General features: G+C 35.8%; 3 protein-coding genes and 2 long non-coding RNA genes across 6 annotated transcripts; 4 read left to right on the forward strand and 1 right to left on the reverse strand.

Annotated features, from left to right (window-relative positions):
- The first annotated feature begins 1,846 nt into the window (after positions 1-1,846).
- LOC121759513 (6,7-dimethyl-8-ribityllumazine synthase, chloroplastic-like) lies at positions 1,847-5,078 on the forward strand. Of its 2 annotated transcripts, none has more exons than XM_042155121.1 (8): positions 1,847-2,134; positions 2,547-2,659; positions 2,921-3,016; positions 3,586-3,681; positions 3,854-3,932; positions 4,067-4,113; positions 4,339-4,398; positions 4,799-5,078. In XM_042155121.1, the coding sequence occupies exons 1-8, from the start codon at positions 1,852-1,854 to the stop codon at positions 4,838-4,840; spliced, it is 816 nt and encodes a 271-aa protein (XP_042011055.1). In that variant the 5' UTR covers positions 1,847-1,851; the 3' UTR covers positions 4,841-5,078. The 2 variants fall into 2 exon arrangements, with proteins under 2 accessions (XP_042011055.1, XP_042011057.1); XM_042155123.1 differs by having other exon boundaries at positions 1,992-2,465.
- Positions 5,079-6,012: 934 nt separating this feature from the next.
- LOC121759514 (mitochondrial import receptor subunit TOM9-2-like) lies at positions 6,013-6,632 on the forward strand. Its single transcript, XM_042155124.1, has one exon. The coding sequence runs from the start codon at positions 6,101-6,103 to the stop codon at positions 6,389-6,391; it is 291 nt and encodes a 96-aa protein (XP_042011058.1). The 5' UTR covers positions 6,013-6,100; the 3' UTR covers positions 6,392-6,632.
- A 308-nt stretch (positions 6,633-6,940) lies between these two features.
- On the reverse strand, positions 6,941-11,813 carry LOC121757759 (putative pentatricopeptide repeat-containing protein At5g52630). Its single transcript, XM_042153252.1, has 2 exons — positions 11,700-11,813; positions 6,941-8,515 (listed from the first exon to the last, which is right to left on the reverse strand). The coding sequence occupies exons 1-2, from the start codon at positions 11,811-11,813 to the stop codon at positions 6,941-6,943; spliced, it is 1,689 nt and encodes a 562-aa protein (XP_042009186.1).
- A 1,754-nt stretch (positions 11,814-13,567) lies between these two features.
- Positions 13,568-15,996, forward strand: LOC121757081. The gene is made up of 2 exons (XR_006041158.1): positions 13,568-13,785; positions 15,427-15,996. It is a non-coding gene; the product is annotated as an uncharacterized LOC121757081 (long non-coding RNA).
- A 2,654-nt stretch (positions 15,997-18,650) lies between these two features.
- On the forward strand, positions 18,651-20,652 carry LOC121757080. The gene is made up of 2 exons (XR_006041157.1): positions 18,651-18,823; positions 20,444-20,652. It is a non-coding gene; the product is annotated as an uncharacterized LOC121757080 (long non-coding RNA).
- The last annotated feature ends 2,133 nt before the right edge of the window (positions 20,653-22,785 follow it).

Here is a 22,785-nt window from a genome sequence, read left to right on the forward strand (position 1 = left end):
CTCTCGTGCATCACTATTTAGAGTACGTTGCTATCATTTTCTCAACATCAATTGGCTCTTTCTTCTTCCCTTGCTCATTGCACTATTGGGTAAGATGCAAGATTTTTTGAATTCCCAAATAGCAGCTCTTTGCTTATTTTGGCTCTCAAGCATTGCAATGATAAAACGCTTCTAGGAGTAAGTCCGCACTTCCATTCATTTACTTTTTGGCCCATGTATGTCTCCATGTGCCTCATTACGTACACTCCACTGTCGACCTTGTTTATTGCAATCGTCCACTCTATTGGCAGCACTGTACATCAGTTGGATTCTTTCCTTTCATCGCTTGTTAACTAAAGGTGTACAAAAAACTCGACTCAGACCAAGATAATAAGCAATTTTTTAAGTAAATAAAGTATCTCAATAAGTAAGCAACATTTCGAATAGCTTAAGCAAAACTTTTTGTAGCCAAATTAAGCATAGGTAAGCACAAAGTAAGTAATCTTTTGTACAAAAAGCAACATTTCGAATTGCAAAATCTAAAAATTTCAATTTACAAAATATCAAACAAAAATAAACACCTTTTACAAGAAATTAAGCATGTTCTCGAACAGAATAAGCAAAATGTCCAACAAATTAAATACTGTACAGAGTGAGCAAAAAACTAATTGTCGTATCCAAAATAAGCACAGTTTATCGCAAATAAGCAATCGTTTGTACAAAAAAGCAAGATTTCGAATATCATAAGCAAAAAATTTCAACAGACAAATATCACACAACAATAAGCACATTTAACACGAAATTAAGCAAACAAAAAAAAAAAGAATTAATCACATTTAAGCATAGTTAAGCACAAAGTAAGCAATTTTTTGGTACAGAGAAAAGGCAATATTTCGAATAGCTTAAGCAAAACATTTCAACACACAAATATCATTCATCAAAAAGCATATTTATCACAAAATGAAGCAAACAAAAAAGAATTAAGCAACAAATTAGTCGCAATAAGCAAATGGAATACAACGCTAAACAAATACACCACACCAAATCGACATAACGAAGAACATCTAAATACACAAAAAAAGTAATTACACAGATTAAGCAATTGAATCAGCAAAAAGAACTTCACAAAACAAGAACAGGGAAAAGCAGGAAATTACCAATTCGCGAAGATTCTTCGACGTCAGGCTATGTGGTGTTTGAAATTTCTCGTCTTTTAGACATTTATCGAATCGGTGGTCGGTTGATGGAAGCGGTTTACGCTATGTTGATGAAATTGTTAGACTTTGCTTTGTCGGAACTGTGGTGAGCGGCGGGATTGGGTTAGGGTTTTGAATTGAGAATGTGTTTTTGGAGGTTTTTGGAAGTGAACGCGACGGAACGGAATTGAGATGTTGAATGATTTGGAAAGAGAGTGGAAAGGTTTGAAAGGAGTTGAATGAGCAGACAGATCGTGTAATTGAATGATCCCTGAAATCTCGCGCCTCAAATTAGGAGAGTGAGTTAAATACACGAACTGACTAATTTACCCTTTAATGCAACGAAAATGCTAAAAAATGCAATCTCAGTTGATAAATTCACACCCCACATATGTATATCTAACGGTTCATATCAGTATGATGTTATAACTATATAAGTGTATAGGGAGTGTAGTGCTCCATGCACTAATAACCTTATCCTTATCCTTATCCTTATCCTTATCCTTATCCTTATCCTTATCCATCTCTACCAACCTCAATTGCTTATCCTATATAAATAAGATACCAAAAAATACTCTACAATTCTTAACAATAATTTGGGCACACAACATTAAAATTGATGTCCTAATATAGAAAGAAATCAAAATTTAAAAGGACAAAAGAATATAGAAGTGATATGATTCAGCTAAATTCTAAACTAAACCTAAACTACTTCGAAAACATATACAGATATACTGCGGCTGTTTCAGCTTCCCAATTCCAGTTTCTGCAATTGGCTTCATTTGCTGCAAATTCATCCCTGCTCTCCCCAAATTCACTCCGTACTACAGCAAAATCTTCTGTCACTTCTTCGCCCTTCCGCTGCAATTGCATTTCATTTTACAACAACGACAAACCAACAAATTTAGCTGCAACTACTGCTTATCCCCTTTCTTCGTCGTCCCACCAGACTCACAAAGGTTTCTGATACATGATATGCACATTCTATGATTCGGAGCAGGAATAAAAAGTTAGTTAGAACGGAAATGAGAGTTAGTTAGAAGCGGTTAGACTTGTTAACCGATTGTTAGCTACGTACTCAGCTATATAAGCTGATCTCTTCTTCAATTGTAAACATACAATTTACAATCTTAATGCATAACTCTCTTTCTATCAATCTATCTTCTCCTTCCCAAGATTCTATCTGTATCGGTGCAATTCCGGTGGCCGTTCTTAGCTCCGGCAGCCCCAATTCCGCACCAGTTTCTTTCTATGAACTCCTATTAATGTTTGACCCGATTGCCTATGACTGTAAATGCGATTGAAGTTCTTCAAATAGATTATGCTTTGTTTTTCAATTTTGGCTATTTAAATTTTTTTTTCCTTTTACAGGTTTGGGATTATGGAGTGAGAAGGCTGGAAAGAAAGACTCATTGTCACAGACTTCAGCTATTAGAAATTTGACCGGATCGCTTACCTCAGCTGAGGGGCTCCGTTTTGCTATAGTCTGTGATGCTGCCCTACTGTAAATTCAGAGTCTTGATTTTATTGTTTTGCAAACATATCTCTTGGGGATGCAATTTTCTAGGAATTTTCTTGTTTGCGGTTTAATTCTTAATTACACATGCTCATGCTGCTTATTTTTATTTGTTTGCCTATCTTTCTCAAAATCAAGGCATCGTTTTTTGGTTGGCAATTTGGGGTTTGAGGGGGTAGCATTTGTGTTTTTTCTCTCTCTAACAACGATGATTTCTTTGGCCGTGAAGGTGGTGGCACGCTTCAATGAGATCGTCACCAGGCCACTTTTGGATGGAGCTTTGGATACTTTCAAGAGATACTCAGTTAAAGAGGAAGATATTGATGTTAGTAATCTAGCTGAACTATGGTTTTTGTGATTTAATTTTATGTTTTAGTATGCTCCCTGCAATCCCCGCTTGTCAATATGAAGAATTTAGGCTGTCTAATCTAAATGGCAAATATTTGTTTTCTTACATGCACAGTTTGGTTACTCAAGAGTAGGTCATGATTCATGATTTTTTTCCCAGATAATTGCATTTAAACAATCTAGAATGCCGAACTCCTTTCAGAGCGAAAAAATCGCATCCTTCTAACTAGTTATTCATGCTACTAACGGGAAGGGATGGAAATACCTAAGCTGCTTATTCATTGGAATATGAACTGTCTATCTGCTAGTTATTGTGTCTCCCTATCTATAACTGCATCCATAGGCATTGACAAGGAGAAAATACGAGTGGATAAACCTGGAGTAAAAAAAAGGAAGAATACTGAATACATGATAGGTATTGTGCAGTACTACCTCTTTGTATATTTGACCTGTCAAGATAAATCTATCAGAGTAGATGTTTCATCCTTTTTTGCAATTAGAAACTCATGCTAAAGAAAATGTATTCTTCTGATTATCTTGCACTAGGTTGTATGGGTTCCTGGTAGCTTTGAAATCGGCCTAGTTGCTGAGAAGCTTGGGAAATCAAGAAAATATCAAGCGGTCTTGTGTATTGGGGCTGTGGTAAGCTTTTCTTCACATGTTATAGCTTCTCTAGTTTGGGTACATGCTAATATGCTATGACTAAATTATGGAGTGTGGAGGCTATCAAATTCTAAACACCTTTTTGTGTCAATAATGTGTGTAGTGCGCGCTATTAGTAAAGATTTTTTATTGTGCCATTTTCGCCTGGCAGATTAGAGGTGATACATCCCACTATGATGCTGTTGCGAATTCGGCTGCTTCTGGAGTATTGTCTGCTGGTCTAAGTTCAGGTAGTCGAGTCCGAGTCCCTTTTCAGCCTGTCTATTTTTTAAATAATTAACCCAAATGTGGAATATATTAATAATTTCAACTTTCAAACTATTCTGGTTCTTAAATATGGGATCTTGTTTTATGACACTCGCAGGTGTCCCTTGCATATTTGGTGTTCTGACGTGTGATGACATGGACCAGGTAAATTATTAGATTCATTTGACCTGTGTTTTTCCGACTACTTCATTTTTCATACATTAATTAAGAATCAAGGATAACGGTTTCAGGATGCTCTATGCTATTGATCTTGCTTTTGAGCAGGCTTTGTTTAGAACTTTTGTGTTCATGAAAATGTAAATCTTTTTTGTTTTTTGTTTTGCATTGCCAAAGCCATTAACATACACAGCAATACCACAATGATTGCAGGCTTTAAACCGAGCCGGTGGTAAGGCGGGAAACAAGGGCTCTGAAACTGCATTGACCGCTGTAAGTTCACTATACGTATCATTTCTTAATTTTCTCCAGTTGGTGTGTTCGTATTCAAAATCGCACTATCCTGTGTAAAGATATTATCATAACTGATACTGGAGTGTTTTTATAAGATATATACAAAGTTATTAAGGAAACTGCATATATATCTTGTGACAGTTGCATTCCATTTCACGAGGCTGCTATCAGCCATGGCACGATTCACATAAACCTCTAAATATTTCACCCGGCATTGGTTTTTGTGTTCTACTAACACAATGCAGTCTCCCTATCGGAAGGATTTCAGCATGAGGATTATTGTCATTTCCAGTTTTAGCCATAGCACTTGCATTGTCGACAAAGTGAGCATAGTCTTGGATTTGCACGTTTCTCATCTATTATCTATTTCCATTGGCAGATTGAGATGGCATCTTTGTTTGAGCATCATCTGAAGTTTTGAGGATTTGTTGTGTTGTGGAGTACCTTTCAACTTGCAGGCTTCGGTTACAATAGTTTTTGGTAACTGTGAATCGATAGGAACCTATAATAATCCAAGTATGTTACCCTACTTTTCCATTTGATTTCTTTGAGGCTGAAAGTTCCCAAGGCTTGGAATTGATAATAAATGATAGATTATCCACATAAATTGTACAGATTAGGTGAGTTTCAAACTTGAAATGTTTTGATTTATGGTTTTATATGCTGATCTAAATATAATTATGCATCGATAAAACTACAAATACACCATTAGTTATGGTCTTGCATAACTTGCCTCGCCTTAGTTATCGATTTCACATAATTTTGTGACAGAAATATGGTCGTAGACTCATAAGTACTCCATTTTACTTTACTGAGGAATAATTCCAAACATCGCTTCAGCTTCTTCTCAAGTCCTCTTCCATCTGTGCGGACCATTCTTGAACATCCACCACTCGAACGTCTTCAACGATGCTTTAAATGTTAAGGCTCCGGTAATGATGTTCACGGCCAACAATCGGCACCACAACGTGAATCACTATCTCGTCTATTCGAAGTGTCTAACCTTTGTGAAATCATTTTCTTGCCCACAAGACCGCAAACACGTTCTTTGCTAGGAAATATGTCTACAAGCATGTTTCGTAATCGTTTAGGTCAAGGTGCAACATTACCATACCACAAATACCTACACCAATTTTGCCACCCACAATATACCCCAACAAGAGCCGGTCAAACACATTGGAGTAAATTTTGTCCATAATGTGTGATTACAATTTGGGTTATGTAACACATTGGAGTAAATTTTGTCCATAATGTGTGATTACAATTTGGGTTATGTACTTTATCGCTTTCAATAAAATGTAATTTTATGACGAACATTATGTATTTTTAGTCATTCAATAAATGTAATTTGAGGATTTAATATATTTTACATTTTAATTAAATTATGATATATAATCCAAATTTTAATAATAAAGTCAATGAAGGGTGTGTTTCTTAACTAAGAAATGATATGAATTCATATTAATATAATGATTAAGGAACGGGGCTGTTAATGAACTTATCATTGGATAGGCAAATTGGTCAATTTAATTTTTTGTATTTACTCATATATTGTGAATTTAATACTCCTTATTTTCTTTATTTGCTAAAAATATATGAGCAGGAGGAGGGTTTAAATTGACGCAAAAGGGTTTTAGTTTCAACGAGAAAGAGAAGCCTCCACAGCACCCCAAATTCATACATGGCTTCCAAACGCCCCTCTCTCTTCAGCGACGACGGAATCCTATCGCGAATCTCCGATCACTCCCTCGTCAGGAAGGGCAAGAGCGCCGCCTCCGACGCCAAGTACGTCGCCACGCGCCTCCTCAAGAGCACCGGCAAGGCCGCCTGGATCCTCGGCACCACTGTTATCATTCTAGGGATCCCCCTCATCATCGAGATGGATCGCGAGGCGCAGTTCAACGAGGCCGAGCTACAGCAGGCCTCCCTCCTCGGCGGCGCCCCTCCTGCCTTTATGCAGCAACCACAGTGATTTCATTCCTTTTTACACCCCTCCTTCATCGATCTAGGGTTTCCAATTTAAAAATCCCCTTCTAGTTTAATGGCTTTTATGTTTTACTGTATTTTATTACTGTTGATTCAGTTGCTCTAATTGCGATCCAGATATTATTTTCTATGAAATTTTACTGTTATCTTTGATTTGTAAAAAATATTGTGTTGCCTTTGTTTCTGTGTTGCTTTCTGCTTAAACCGAAGAATTTGTTCTGTTATCATCCTATGACCCAGATTTTACCCTTAACATCTATATTTGCTTCATTGTGTTTTTCATCCTTTGTTGCGTTGCTTGAGCCTCAGCTCAATTTTAATTCCACTCAGCAAATTGCAACATAAAAAGAGAGCTATTCAAGAAGACAATTATTTATTTCGGGATTCTTGCATAGTAGTATAAATTATTGTATGTATACAGTCTCTTTCCAACAAATTCCTGTCGTAACAAATTGAAGATGGGAATAGTTGTTTCTCTTCTTTGTTAAGCTTTCCAAACAAAATGGAAGAGATGGATGGATGTGTAATGTATTCTTCACCATGAATCGCCACACTTACTAGTTCCATTGACAAAGCGATGATACCTATGAGCATCTCTAACTATGATCTCCCTCTTCGTCGCCCTGCTAATACACTTTAAAAAGTCATGACAATCCCTACAGATCCTCAAGTTCTTCACAATTCTCACCGCCTTCCCCTCCGGTGTCACTCCACTCAATAACCCAAACGCAACGGCCAACTTCTTGCTATGGTACCAAAGCATCTCCTTCCTCTCGTCATCCTCGCTCAACACGTACCCTACTCTCTCACTCTCCGATATCAACTCTGCCAGCTTTGCCTCAATCTCATCCTTCCTTGGATGCCTCATGTCCCTCCCAGCAAAGAACACGTGAATCCTCCCACGCACTTCAATCCAACTGTTCCCGGCCTCCTTCCTCACCCTGTTGTCCTTCATCATCGTCCACACCTTCCTCGCCTCCTCAGCACCTGCAAATGCGTTCACCAAGATCACATAGGCTGAGTCGTCGTTGGGGTTTATCTCCAGCAACTTCTCGCTCATCCTCCGAGCCACTTGAGGGTTCCTTTGATCTGCACATATCGATAGCAGCACACGCCATAGAGCTGCATCGGGCTTGTATGGCATCGTCAGAGCCACCCTCTCTGCCTCCTCCAACCTCCCTGCTTTCCCCATTGCTCCAACCAAGCATGTGTAGTGCTCAATCAATGGCTCCAATCCATATTCTTCTGTCATCCGATTCAACCAAATCTCAATCTCCTCAACCATCCCTGCATTGTAGAATGCTGTGAGAATTGCCAAGAAACTGAACACGTCCGCCTCAATACCTCGACTCTCCATCAGCCCGAAGAGCTCAACCGCATGCTCATGACTCCCCTGCTGCGCGTACCCTGCCATCATGGCGTTCCACCCGACCAAATTCACCTCGTTCCCCATCTCATCAAATACAACCCTCGCCTCCTCCACGACCCCGCACTTGCCATATCCATCAATCAACGATGTCGCCACGTATACATTAGAATCAAAGCAGGCTACCACAGCGTGACCATGCATGATCAGGCACTGCTCCAGCATGGCCACCTTAGAAGCAGCCGAGATCGCGCCAGAGACGCTGTGACCCGTCGAAGCCACGCCCTCCCTCTTCATCTCGACGAAGCAGCGCAGCGCGTCGAGGGACCTTTCAGCCCGAGCCTGGCCGTTGATGAGCGCGGCGTAACACACCTCGTCCCGGTGAGGCATTTCGTCGAACACCTTGAGCGCGGAGTCCAAATCCCGGGTTTTGCAGTAGAGGGAGACGAAGGCGGAGGCGACGAAGGGATGGCGGTGAAATGAGAGCTTGAGAGAGAGGGATTGGAGTTGGGGGGGGATGGAGTGATCGGAGAGGGAAGTGGAGGCTTTGAGGAGAGTGGAGAGAGTGTGGGAGTTGGGGCGGGGGCGGAGAGGGTGGCGGAGCATGGAGAGGAAGAGGCGGAAGCAGGAGAGGGGGAAGTTGGCGGCGGAGCATGGAGAGGGGGAAGTTGGCGGCGGAGGCAGAGATGATGGAAGTCCAAGTGACGGTGTTGGGACAGGGAATGGAGTGGAAGAGGTGGAGAGCTGAGGAATGGAGGTTGAATTTGGAGTAGAGAGTGATGAGGTTGTTGAAGAAAGATATGTTTTGGGGAGTGGGCGTCACGAATTTCTTGATGGCTTGTGCGTGTGCGCAGCGGGGATCTTCAATCGCTCTCGCCTTTCTCCATTTCTTCTCCATTCTCCATTCTCCGGTGGGGAAGAAGAAGAAACACTTACAGCTCTTGAACACGGGTCCCGGGTTTGTTAGTTGGGCTTAAACCTCATTTGCTAAGGCTTCATTTCTGCTATTGGGTTTTAAGTCTGAGTTGGGCCTGTACCATTGGGCCGAGAATTAGGAGATGCTGGGCTGCACTATGGCAAGGACAACCAAATGGCAATAGGCGAGAAAACAAAAAAATCAATCGGTTAAAAAACAAATACTAAAAGAGATCCGGTTTTATCGGTGAGATAACAAGAGATAAAATCAAGAGATTTTGAAGCTCATGTTAATATTGAAGAGACTTGGACCAGATGAAAACAACAAATTGGAGAGAATGAAACACCAAATAGATTGAATCGGTAGGGAAAATGAGAAATAGAGAAGACACGCCAATTAAAATAGAGACTAAAAAAAATGCTAAGCATCAATTAATTAAAAAATAACAGCTACATCTAATCTAAAAATACGAAGTAATTACAATTTAAACAAAAGAAAGAAATTTCAAGTAACTCACTAATTTACAATGTCAATGGCATGATCAAGTGTAGCATGCCTGTCATTGACTACAAAGTGTATGGAGTATATGTGGAGAGATAATGAAGTAGGCCACATTGGAACTCATTAATTTAAAATAATTCATTTCAATTATTTGGAACCTTATTTGGAGGGTGAAATGTCTAATTGTGTCAGAAAAATAGGGAACTGGTCAATTAATTGAGGGTAATAATAGTAATGGAATATTTCCTAAGAAATGTGATTTTGTTGGCATTAACTCCCATATAAGGGGTACACATGGTTATAATTTTAGTTGGTGGAGGGGCACAATAACTCATCTAATCAAATGTTGATTACACTGATGAATGTGAGATTTTTTTAAGCTTCAAAGGTTTACTTTCTCTCGATAAGCCACTTACAAACATTAGGTAAAAGAATATATAAAATATTGCTCATACTTATAATAATATTTAATATAGCAAATACTACAAAGATTAATGATTCAAATTATTAGAAGAAACAAGCATTTGATCTTATAAGACGAGTCTTATAATAAATATTCATTTAAAAATTAATTTCTATTATATATATTTATATTTTGCTTTATTTAGTATTCGATATTTTTATTTTTACACAATACTAAATAATGTTATTTTAGTACAATCGAGTTTTAAGATAATTCAAATTGAGTATAAGTGGCCTACATTTTGGAACTATTTCAAAACAAAAAACTTTTATGAGACCCATGAATTGGTTAAACATAAAATAAATCTAATATTAACATGTTTTCATTTACTAATTAAGATTTGAGGTCGGGTTGAACTAGCTCTCCTTGTGATGAATTTTGAAATAGAATTATTTCTCCATATTTTTGTATGTATGTAAATATTATGGGAGGGTAATTATATAGAGTTGGTGGAGAGTTTGTACGAGGATTAGATATATTGAGTATGCACTGAATAAAGAGAGGGCACACAACACAACACATGAGATGCTCCTCAATATGCCCATTTTTATTCTCAACCATCATTCATTCATAAATTCATTACTTGCTTCGGTGAAAATAAAACTCGATACGACTGAATTTTTCTAATTTTTAACTCCAGAGTTTGAGAATATATTTTTTGTGATTCAGTAGTATTTTATCGTATACAATATCTAGTATTTTAGTAGTATGTGATTATACACACTGCTTTATTTAATTTTATAACTTTTTTACATTATAAGATCATTAGTATACTAATTTCGTCCATAGAAAACAATCTCAATGTCCTTTAACTATCTTCTTGAAATTTGTGCCAATTAAACTTGTACACTTTTCATAGACAGGAGGAATATTTTTCTAATTAGGAATGATAAAGGAGAATGAATATGATGTCTCTCCTTTATACACCGCACTTGGGGGAAAATTATATTCATTTCATTTTATCCGTATGGATTAAGGAATATATAAAATTCAAAAATTGAGCTAATGTCATGTTTGCTTTATAATGGAGTCATCAAAGGCATAAAGCTTTACTTTATATATTAATCTGGTTCAGTTATTAATAGTCAAATGTCGGTGTAATAATATAACATAGCTGAAGCACTACATATCACAAATTAAACATTAAAAATTCCAAAACATTAGTTTAGAAAAACTAATTATATAAAAATACTATGAGATTCGGAAAAAAAAATAGATACTCGAGGAAGGTTTCATTTCACATATTTGATCAATTATTAATCTCAATTAAAGCTAAGCAAAACCACTTAATGAATACTAGGATTCAATTTAACCATACAAGAAAGAGAAGATTCCCAAAGAGGGAAATATTTGATGAAAAAGAAAGAAAGCATGTGGCATGTGTGAATGATACACTGAACTTAATTGAAAAAAAAAATGGAAGTATTGAAATAACTTGGGTAGACAAAGTTGAAACGTCAAATGCAAATATGTGGGGAATAGAGTATGTAAAGAATAATGGGTTTTACTTACGTTTTTGAATGTGAATTTTCTTTATTTGAATATTACGTTTGATTATGAAATTTGGTCACCCTCACGTTATTAACTGCAAATTTTCTTTTCACGTTTTTCATTGAGGCGTACAAGATTTTCCATTTTGAATTGGTGGGATAGTTTACCTTACCATATTAGTATAAGATACGTAAATATTGTGACACCAAACCAAAAATGTATGGAGAGAGAGAGAGAGCTAGGGGAGAAGAATCAAGAAATTTAAAGGAAAAAAAGGGATTTTCACCCATCATATATTTTCGTGTCAGGAGCCCACCTTGTCTTCTGCCCATTCACTGAATCCCACCATTTTATTAAATTTGTGTATATATATTGTATAGGCATAGCAATTAGCAATAAAACCTTCAAATCATCTAACAAAAATTGATCCAATTGCAACATTTCATCATATAAATGAGTGGTCCGGCGCGGCGGCGATCGAGGTTGGGAATGTGGGGGCAAGTGGTGAATGTGGAAGATGATTACAAAAGTGGAGGTAAATTGCGGCGGTATTTCACCTTGGAGTCGGTGGTGATGCTCGCCTGCCTCACGGTGTCGTTGCTCATTCTGCCGGTGGTGCTGCCTCCGCTGCCTCCGCCGCCGTTTCTGCTTCTGCTGCTGCCTATCCTCATTCTCGCCCTTCTCTTCTTCTTGGCTTGCATGCCCTCTACATGTCTCTAGATTGCTCCACCTTCCCCTTTTTTGTATCGTTACTTATTCAATTTACCACCATTTTCTACTAATTTCTTTCCTTCTTATTAGATTAAGCATAGGGTGGAGTTAGTGTCACTCACAAAACCCTTTTCTTCAAATGTGAAATTGTAAGGTATGAGATATATATTGGGAAATTTTATTGCTCCAACCAAATATTCAAGGATAGTTATGAAGGGATGGTAATTTTTGTTAAATGATAACTTTGACAGCTAAAAATCATATTAATTCAGTATATATTTTTTTGATATTGAGACATAAATTGATTCTGTATTTTGAGATGTTAACTTATATTAATGTATTTGCGAACCGATATGATTATGTATTCTAACTTTAAGAAGGGTTATGAATTGAACCAACTACTAATTACTTCCTCCCTCCGACCCACAAGAGTATACACTTTTGGTTGGACATATATTTTAATGCACAATTGATAAAATAAGAGAGAAATAAAAGAAAAGTAATTAAAGTATTGTTAGTTGAGAATGAATTCCACCTCACTAAAGAAAAAAAAAAGTTTCCAGAATTAGAGAGTGCATACTTTTATGGGATGAACTAAAAAGGAAACTGTGCAGGGATGAATGGGGTATAAGAGCATCCACAACGGAGAGCACACCGTTGTCCGTCCGTCCGTGCCAGCGGCAGCGCACCGCTGTCCGCCGCTGCGCTCTTGCCGTTGGCACGACGCTGCTCTTAGCTAAGAGCATGTCCGTGCCAGCGAGCAGGGCGACGTAGCGCGTTTCTATTGGCCGTTGACATTTTTTTTTAAATCGAAAATAATACCAAATATTAAAAAATATATATATATTTGGATTCCCACAAATATACAGATTTTATTACCATTTTTTTGAAATTTTTTTTGAATTTTTTTTTAAAACATTTAATCCCAAAATCACATTCATCATCCATTTGGGCGAAATTCGGCCACGAGTAGTGGATTTTTTTAATTTTATGAATTTAATTATGTAATTTTAATTTTTAGGATTTAAATTATGTAATTTTTAATTTTTAAGACTTTAATGAAGAAAATTTTAATTTTTAGGATTTTAATTATGTAATTTTTAATTTTTTTGTAATTTGTAATATTATTCCGGTTATTTTTAATGCATTTTAATATTGTGGAAATGTTTTTATTTAATTTGAATAATAGAATGGTGGGACCCTTGAGCATGTCCTTGCGGAAGAGCACGGATGTGGGTGTTGTGCTCTTGCCTAAGAGCAGGGAGTAAAAGTGGGCCCGTGTAATGCCCCAAAATCCACCTTAGACGGAAAAGTGAATTTCTGGTGCTGTAAATCGCCAAAATTAGGGTTTTCAGAGAATAATTCAAAATAAATAACAAAATAAATTTTGATAATTCAATAAATCATGGAGTACTGAAATATAAGTCTTAAATAAGTGTAATGTGAGTACGATTGAGCAAGAAATTAGAATTAACTCGGTGCCCGTATAGGAAACGCGATAGAAGAGCATAATGGTCTTTCTAAATTAATTAAACTACTCTAATGTCCTATATAAAAAGTGACATTTTTTTAAAGTATATTAGGCATGAGATGAATTCATTTTTTTTAAGTGTGAAACATAAAGAGAATTCTAGAGAAATTGTATAACATGTGGCTTAATAAAAAGGTGCCAAATGGCAAAACTATTTCCATACATTGCAATAATTGATGAAGACTAAATTAAATACCAAAAACTATCTTCTTCTTCCTATTTTTCTAAGAAAAACCGTCCACCATGGGAGAGGAAAAAGCGTGAGGTTCTCAAATAAGTCTCACCCCGATTTTTTGTCAAACCGTCGATTTAATCGTGTAAACGTTATGAAATCAACTACACCCAAATGTATCAAATGAAAGGAAAAAGGATCGGCGAAAGAAGAAATGTCGAATGGAAAGGTTTGGAAATAACGTCATCCAGATAGCATGCTCAACACTTAAATGGCCTAATTCTCTTACGTGTTTTTCCGTGATTATTACGTGACTTATTATCTACATAATTTATGATTAATTATGTGATTAAATATTCATGAAGTAAAATATAAGAATATGATGGATTGTTGATTGATTTGATAATGAAATATGTGAAAAGAGTATACGTTGTGGAGATGGAAATAAATGTGATTAAATGTGATGATGTCTGATCTATCTATCTGTGATGAGGTCTGATTTGTCTGTCTGTGTTGATATATTATTATCTTAGTAGATTATGAGGAATTTATGTGATAAAAGACTTATGAAGTAAAACATGAGAATATGATGAATTATTGAATGAGTTGGCATTGAGATGTGAAACGGGAAGAATATGGTTGTAACTGTAGGTAATGTGGAAATGAGCATTAAGGAGGATATGATAAATGATATATGATGATGAGATGTATACAAATATGATTAAATGTGATGATTCATGATCTATCTATCTATCTGTGATTAGGTATGATCTGTCTGTGTTGTTGGGAATCTGGTATGGTTTTGAGAATGTCGGAATTTAATCTATAAATTCGATATGATATGGTGTGAAAATAAGTTGTTGATGTGTTATATTAGAAATAGTTGAGAATATGTATTGAGATGAAAATGAGTAGATTTGATGGTGTTTACACCTCGTGCTTGAGTGTATTCTGTGGGTACAATTGGCATGCCATAGGACAGCAGCGCTGCATCATCTGTGATCTCTCGTCTTCTGGATAACCGAACCGAGGATCATCTGTTATCTGATCTGTCTGATCTGCACCCTATGGGTGGTCTGTTCCGGGATTATCTGTCTGCATCCGAAATGGGTGGTATGATTATCTGTCTGCACCCTAATTGGGTGGTCTGTGCGGAGTCCTCTCGAGGACAAAATCCGCGTCTGTATCTGATTCTGATTCTGATCTGGTCCGCGTACCCTAGTCTGTCACTAAGCACATTAAGGGGCCATGTGTGAAATTATGTGTAATGTCGATCAAAATATTCGTGATAATATATGTGACAATATGTGCATGACAATATATGAGTTATAATATGCGATTATGTGAAACATCTGTTATAATTTGATGTGATAATATCTTATACGTGAAAATGGATTATGTTACATGGTTCTGTTGAGAGTTTTGATATAAATATTGAAAATCTGAGACTTGCAGACATAATTTATGACATATGTGAAGTTTTGTATTATTATACCGTTCTGATGACATAGTTTGGAAATTTGAAGTCGTGGACGAAGATTTGACTACTGGTACGGGTATGTTGATACGTGTGATGACGTCTGTGATATGTCTGTGTTGATGTGTGGATATCATGTGGAATACTTGACATTTCATATGAATACTGATGACTGTTGATATGTTTTGGGATTAATATTGTCTCCTGTTGGATTCTGGGCACGTGTTGGTTATAGGGCAGTTGCTGTCCAATTTACGTTAGAAATTAATAAGACAATAATGATATGATAGATGTAGTGATGATTGAAACAAAATAATAAGAATTTAAAGAATTTTAAGTTGTATGATTGTTGATTGTTAGAGAATTGTGGCTGAAGTGTTGAGTGTGCTACAGGTTAATTGGATCGGGGATTCCTTTGAATATTTCTTTCGTTTCTTCGCCAGCACTGCATCTTCGGTGGGTCACTGGTCACTGCTTGCGGCGTTTGTGTCCATTTCTGTTAGATGTGGCATGTATAGTATTTGAATATCTGTAATAGCTTCCGTTGTGTTTGTAAATAGTGTTGGAACTTTTGCTAATAGTTTAATGAATTAAGTTTGGTTTTTAATTGACCATAATTTATGGCACCGTAATTGCGACATTTCCTATTCGACCGTTCGCCGATCGTATAGGGGGTGTTACAAGTTGGTATCAGAGCCTAGGTTTAGGTGTTCCTAGGCTCTTGGTGGGTTTGAAGTGTGTTTAGTAACATGCCACATAGGGTGTTGAGTCGTATTCGATATCAGTGACCTGATGCAGTGGCTACAGTATGCCAGTGTAGAAGTTTGTCAAACAAGTATTTGATTAAGTATAAAGTAAAGTTTACCAAAGTACGAGACAAGAATTCCCGTGTGACCGAGAAAAGTGGTTATATGGGACTGGCCACCCCATATAGCTCGAATCTCGGTAGCGTCATTTTGGGTGGAAAAAAAAAGCTATAAGAATGGTGAGTTGGAAGAAGTAGAAAATGATATGAAATGAATTTACGTAAAAAGTTGTGAAAAGAAAAAAAGAAAAGATACAGGAAGATGAAAATGAAAATGAGCTAAGGTTGGAAGGAAAATGATGTATATGAATGTTATAAAACAATGTGCGATTCTATGCGATTTGTAAGATAATATATGAAGTAATGTAATTATCTGAAATGAAGTACATCGATCCTCATGGTTATTGGCGCCCTGATAAGGGCTATATGCGAAAAATGTGAGGGCATGTGAGTTGTAAAAATGTGGTGTGATGAGAGAATTCGGTCGTGCCTCGTGTGGGGCTTTCGCTTAGCCCTCGTACTCGTGTTTGTTGATAAGCACATTTGGGACAACAATGTGATAAGGTGTATGATATTATATGCAACGATATGCGAACTAGAACATGTGATAAAATCTGTTATAATATGTGGACATAGGAAACATGTATGATAACCCTGATATGTGATATATAGTCTGATATGCCTTGATATATATGGTCAATGTAATTAGATTTGTCATATGCGTTTGTACTGAGTTCTGATATTAGTGTTAAGAGTTCGAGATTTGCTGTTGTGATGACGAATGTTGAAATGTGAATGTTCGAGGTTATAGAATGTTATGTGAATAAAATAGTACTCCCTCTGTCCCGCACTACTCGCACCTTTGCTTTTGGGCACGGAGATTAAGGAATGAGTTATAGATAAAGTCAACAATTACGGCTGTAGGTATAAATTGTTACTAAAAATGGAAAAGTGCAAATAACTTGGGACGCCCAGAAAGGAAATAAGTGCAAGTAGTGCGGGACGGAGGGAGTATATGTGCATGATTGAAAATTGAATAAATGATATGATCTGAACACATGTGTCCCTATATGGATAAGAATGGGATATATCCTTTGTATTTGATTTTGATAAATCGTATGGATATATGATGTTAAGTTTTATACCACGAAAGCGGGCTATCTGAATGTGAACATGAGAATTGATTGATCCCTGATATGGATGAATATGTGTGCTCTAAATGAGCTATGCGTACGTGAAAATGAAGTGTATGAATATCTGATGTGAATGGAAGTATGAAATCTATATGGATTATATGAGTTTGAAATTGAACTATTTGAGGAAAAATGGTACTATGCTTGAAATTATGGAATCTAGGGAATCATATGTGTGTTCGAAAGAATGTGAAATGTACTGATGACCAATATATAATGGAATTTGAAAATGAATGTTGTATTTGACATTTATGCAAATTGTGTTAATAATTGATGTGTGCCGAGAAATGACAATAAATGTGGTATTTGGTGATAATGCGAATTGTGTTGATTATTTGGGAGATATTAGAATTTTGATGTGGATGATTAATTTATTTGGATGCTTTGTGTTTGAATTTGAATACTGTTGGTTTTTGGGCATGCTCCATTTTTAGGGGAAAGGTTGCCCAATTTTTTGTTAGAAACTAATGGAATAAATTAACTACGGAATTATAATAACAAGAGATGATGACTATAATAGAAACAATATGCAATATGTGGTGAATCAAGGTGGAAGTATATAGTATGATAAAGGGTATGTAAATTGATATGATATAAGAAGACAACAAGAATAAGTTAAAAATGAACTAGAATGGTATACTGGATAAATGAGTAATAAAAATGGTAGCATTGTCATGTGAATGCGGATGGGGAATCTGAATGTGAAAACGCTGATTATGTGATTTTATATGCTATTTGATGAATGATTGTTGGAATATGAGCTATGGATTTCACATTGGAACTTATGCTGAAATCTGTCAGATAATAAAATGTAAAGAAGTATGCGATATAATTTGATAAGTATGCTTATATATATTATTGAATCTGTGACATGATGGAACTCATAATCTTAATATGATATATTAGGGTGAAATATGAACTTATGTGACATTATATGTGAAAGGTGGATTATGTGATTTTAAGTATGATTTTGTGGCTTGATGCGGAAAATGAGGATACGCTACGAATAGGAAATGACGTAATTCCATGAAACAACATAAGAGAAACCATGGCGCTTCAGGAGTAAAAAATATCCATGGAATTTCGAGGACGAAATTCTTTTTAAGGGGGATGAGTTGTAATGCCCCAAAATCCACCTTAGACGGAAAAGTGAATTTCTGGTGCTGTAAATCGCCGAAATTAGGGTTTTCAGCGAATAATTCAAAATAAATAACAAAATAAATTTTGATAATTCAATAAATCATGGAGTACTGAAATATAAGTCTTAAATAAGTGTAATGTGAGTACGATTGAGTAAAAATTAGAATTAAATCGGTGCCCGTATAGGAAACGCGATAGAAGAGCATAATGGTCTTTCTAAATTAATTAAACTACTCTAATGTCCTATATAAAAAGTGACGTTTTTTTAAAGTATATTAGGCATGAGATGAATTCATTTTTTTTTAAGTGTGAAACATAAAGAGAATTCTAGAGAAATTGTATAACATGTGGCTTAATAAAAAGGTGCCAAATGGCAAAACTATTTCCATACATTGCAATAATTGATGAAGACTAAATTAAATACCAAAAACTATCTTCTTCTTCCTATTTTTCTAAGAAAAACCGTCCACCATGGGAGAGGAAAAAAGCGTGAGGTTCTCAAATAAGTCTCACCCCGATTTTTTGTCAAACCGTCGATTTAATCGTGTAAACGTTATGAAATCAACTACACCCAAATGTATCAAATGAAAGGAAAAAGGATCGGCGAAAGAAGAAATGTCGAATGGAAAGGTTTGGAAATAACGTCATCCAGGTAGCATGCTCAACACTTAAATGGCCTAATTCTCTTACGTGTTTTTCCGTGATTATTACGTGACTTATTGTCTACATAATTTATGATTAATTATGTGATTAAATATTCATGAAGTAAAATATAAGAATATGATGGATTGTTGATTGATTTGATAATGAAATATGTGAAAAGAGTATACGTTGTGGAGATGGAAATAAATGTGATTAAATGTGATGATGTCTGATCTATCTATCTGTGATGAGGTCTGATTTGTCTGTCTGTGTTGATATATTATTATCTTAGTAGATTATGAGTAATTTATGTGATAAAAGACTTATGAAGTAAAACATGAGAATATGATGAATTATTGAATGAGTTGGCATTGAGATGTGAAAAGGGAAGAATATGGTTGTAACTGTAGGTAATGTGGAAATGAGCATTAAGGAGGATATGATAAATGATATATGATGATGAGATGTATACAAATATGATTAAATGTGATGATTCATGATCTATCTATCTATCTGTGATTAGGTATGATCTGTCTGTGTTGTTGGGAATCTGGTATGGTTTTGAGAATGTCGGAATTTAATCTATAAATTCGATATGATATGGTGTGAAAATAAGTTGTTGATGTGTTATATTAGAAATAGTTGAGAATATGTATTGAGATGAAAATGAGTAGATTTGATGGTGTTTACGCCTCGTGCTTGAGTGTATTATGTGGGTACAATTGGCATGCCATAGGACAGCAGCGCTGCATCATCTGTGATCTCTCGTCTTCTGGATAACCGAACCGAGGATCGTCTGTTATCTGATCTGTCTGATCTGCACCCTATGGGTGGTCTGTTCCCGGGATTATCTGTCTGCATCCGAAATGGGTGGTATGATTATCTGTCTGCACCCTAATTGGGTGGTTTGTGCGAAGTCCTCTCGAGGACAAAATCCGCGTCTGTATCTGATTCTGATTCTGATCTGGTCCGCGTACCCTAGTCTGTCACTAAGCACATTAAGGGGCCATGTGTGAAATTATGTGTAATGTCGATCAAAATATTCGTGATAATATATGTGACAATATGTGCATGACAATATATGAGTTATAATATGCGATTATGTGAAACATCTGTTATAATTTGATGTGATAATATCTTATACGTGAAAATGGATTATGTTACATGGTTCTGTTGAGAGTTTTGATATAAATATTGAAAATCTGAGACTTGCAGACATAATTTATGACATATGTGAAGTTTTGTATTATTATACCGTTCTGATGACATAGTTTGGAAATTTGAAGTCGTGGACGAAGATTTGACTACTGGTACGGGTATGTTGATACGTGTGATGACGTCTGTGATATGTCTGTGTTGATGTGTGGATATCATGTGGAATACTTGACATTTCATATGAATACTGATGACTGTTGATATATTTTGGGATTAATATTGTCTCCTGTTGGATTCTGGGCACGTGTTGGTTATAGGGCAGTTGCTGTCCAATTTACGTTAGAAATTAATAAGACAATAATGATATGATAGATGTAGTGATGATTGAAACAAAATAATAAGAATTTAAAGAATTTTAAGTTGTATGATTATTGATTGTTAGAGAATTGTGGCTGAAGTGTTGAGTGTGCTACAGGTTAATTGGATCGGGGATTCCTTTGAATATTTCTTTCGTTTCTTCGCCAGCACTGCATCTTCGGTGGGTCACTGGTCACTGCTTGCGGCGTTTGTGTCCATTTCTGTTAGATGTGGCATGTATAGTATTTGAATATCTAGCTTCCGTTGTGTTTGTAAATAGTGTTGGAACTTTTGCTAATAGTTTAATGAATTAAGTTTGGTTTTTAATTGACCATAATTTATGGTACCGTAATTGTGACATTTCCTATTCGACCGTTCGTCGATCGTATAGGGGGTGTTACAGCCCGACCCACATCCATGCTCGTTGGCAAGAGCACGGATGTGGATGCTCTAAATATAGTCCTACAAGTTTCATGATCAATCTGTTGGAATTGTAAAATCGAGGAAAGTTGGTAAGCAAGTATCTCTAATACTCTCTGTTTCATAAAAAAATGGAGACAACTAGAAAGAAAAAGTGATTGTAGTATTGTTAATGAAGAATGAAACACACTAACTGGAGTAGACGCAGAAGTAAATGATGGTAGGGGCTCCACTGCATATTTCATTCGTCTGCCAACAAATGTCTCATTTAATATTTACCATTCTTTCCGTCAGCCATTACTTTTCACAAATTTTCTTTTTGATCCGTCCGTTAACACTTTTCACAATTACTTTTTACTATTTTAAGTAACAAACCTCACATTCTACCAATTATATTTTATTATAAAACTAATATATAAAAGTATGACACACATTTCACTAACTTTTTCCATCCACTTCTCATATAGAATACTCCCTCCGTCCGCGAATAGGAGTTCCGTTTTGCCATTTTAGTCCGTCCACGAATAGGAATCCTGGTTCACTTTTACCATAAATGGTAATAGGCTCTCACCTTCCACTAACTCATTTCACTCACATTTTATTTAAAACTAATATATACAAGTGAGACCCCTATTCCACTAACTTTTCTTAACATTTCATGCCGGGCCAACATGTGCCAAGTACTGAGAGAAAAGGAGGGAGTGTTATTTTTGGTAAGTACACTTCACAATTCCCTAACCTTTTCTAGACCCCAGTTTATTAATCCACAAAACTAATACTTTGTCCCACCCTAAGCGAGTGACTTTCTTTTTCGGGATGTCTTACTATAAGTGAGTTATTTTCATTTTTAGCAAAAAACAATACATTTCATCTCTTTTACTTTATTCTCTTACGTACTTTATTCTCTCTTCATTCTACTTTTTTCTCTTTTACTTTTTTTTCTCCACTTAACTACTCCATCCATTTCCCATTAAGTGTCCACTTTTGCCATTTTGATACGTCCTCCATTAAGAGTCAATTTTCAGTTTTTTTTTATAATAAATGATAAGTAAGTATCACATTCCACTAACTCATTTAATTCATGTTTCATTATAAAACTAATATAAAAGTGCGACTCATATTGCACTAACTTTTTCAACCTATTTTCTTTATATTTTTTAAAAATCATGCCAAATTAAATGTGGACTCCTAATAGAGGATGGGGGTAGTATTTGAATATCAATTTCAACGTTACATAAACTCAAAATAGTACTACTGTTGATTTAGCAGAAAGAGAACGATGATGCTACATGCAAATAGTAAGCATTGTCACCAACAGGGCCGGACCTAGCTCTGGGCCAAGTCACCACCAAACCAAGTATCCTTGCCAATGTTGCATGACTGCCCGCCCCTTGCTATGCGTGACTACGTCTGTGAGTAAGAAAAAGGAAGAGAGATGGAGTTGTGAAGGAAAAGATACTGGCCTCATCCCATCTCTTGTGTTATTTAATTATTCAACTATTATGATTTAGTCTTATATCTATAATATGTTAACAATTAAATACACATATATAATAATATTGTACTATATATGGGCAGTCAAAATATATAATAAATTGACATTAAAAAGTTATCATAAATTATCTATATACTAAAATCTAAAATCTGAGAGTGAAAAAACTGATGTGTCTTTCAAGAATAATTGTTGATATCATATTTATTATTTGTGTTATTTTAAGAATGCAAAGATTATAAAGATATTATAAGTAAAATTAAATTTTTAATAATATTATTACTTATTAATTTATTTTTTTAAGCATCGGCTTACTTTAGTTTCTAGTTCTGTCTCTGTCTCCATCCCAGAAAATTTGTCGTGTTTTCATCTGGCAAGAGTTTTAATAAATATAACAAAAAATGGGTTGAAAATGTTAAGGGAATGGAGTGTATATTATTTTATAATAAAATGTAAGAGAATGAATTAGTGGCACATAAATTCTATTATAAAAAATGATAAAAGTTACAAGCAGTAGTATGATATTGATCTGTTAATCCGTGATATAC

Source organism: Salvia splendens, chromosome 12 (genome assembly GCF_004379255.2).
Source record: "Salvia splendens isolate huo1 chromosome 12, SspV2, whole genome shotgun sequence".
Lineage (NCBI taxonomy): Eukaryota > Viridiplantae > Streptophyta > Magnoliopsida > Lamiales > Lamiaceae > Salvia > Salvia splendens.

Excerpts from the sequence above, each read along its gene's own strand:
- LOC121759513 (XM_042155121.1), top strand. The coding sequence starts at position 1,852 with ATGATTCAGCTAAATTCTAAACTAAACCTAAACTACTTCGAAAACATA. Across the intron at positions 2,135-2,546 it reads GTCCCACCAGACTCACAAAG|GTTTGGGATTATGGAGTGAG; the intron begins GTTTCTGATACA and ends TTCCTTTTACAG. Across the intron at positions 4,114-4,338 it reads CGTGTGATGACATGGACCAG|GCTTTAAACCGAGCCGGTGG; the intron begins GTAAATTATTAG and ends CAATGATTGCAG.
- LOC121759514 (XM_042155124.1), top strand. The coding sequence starts at position 6,101 with ATGGCTTCCAAACGCCCCTCTCTCTTCAGCGACGACGGAATCCTATCG.
- LOC121757759 (XM_042153252.1), bottom strand. The coding sequence starts at position 11,813 with ATGAGGATAGGCAGCAGCAGAAGCAGAAACGGCGGCGGAGGCAGCGGA. Across the intron at positions 8,516-11,699 it reads GCATCACCACCGACTCCAAG|CTCTCCACCTCTTCCACTCC; the intron begins GTGAAATACCGC and ends TCCATTCCTCAG.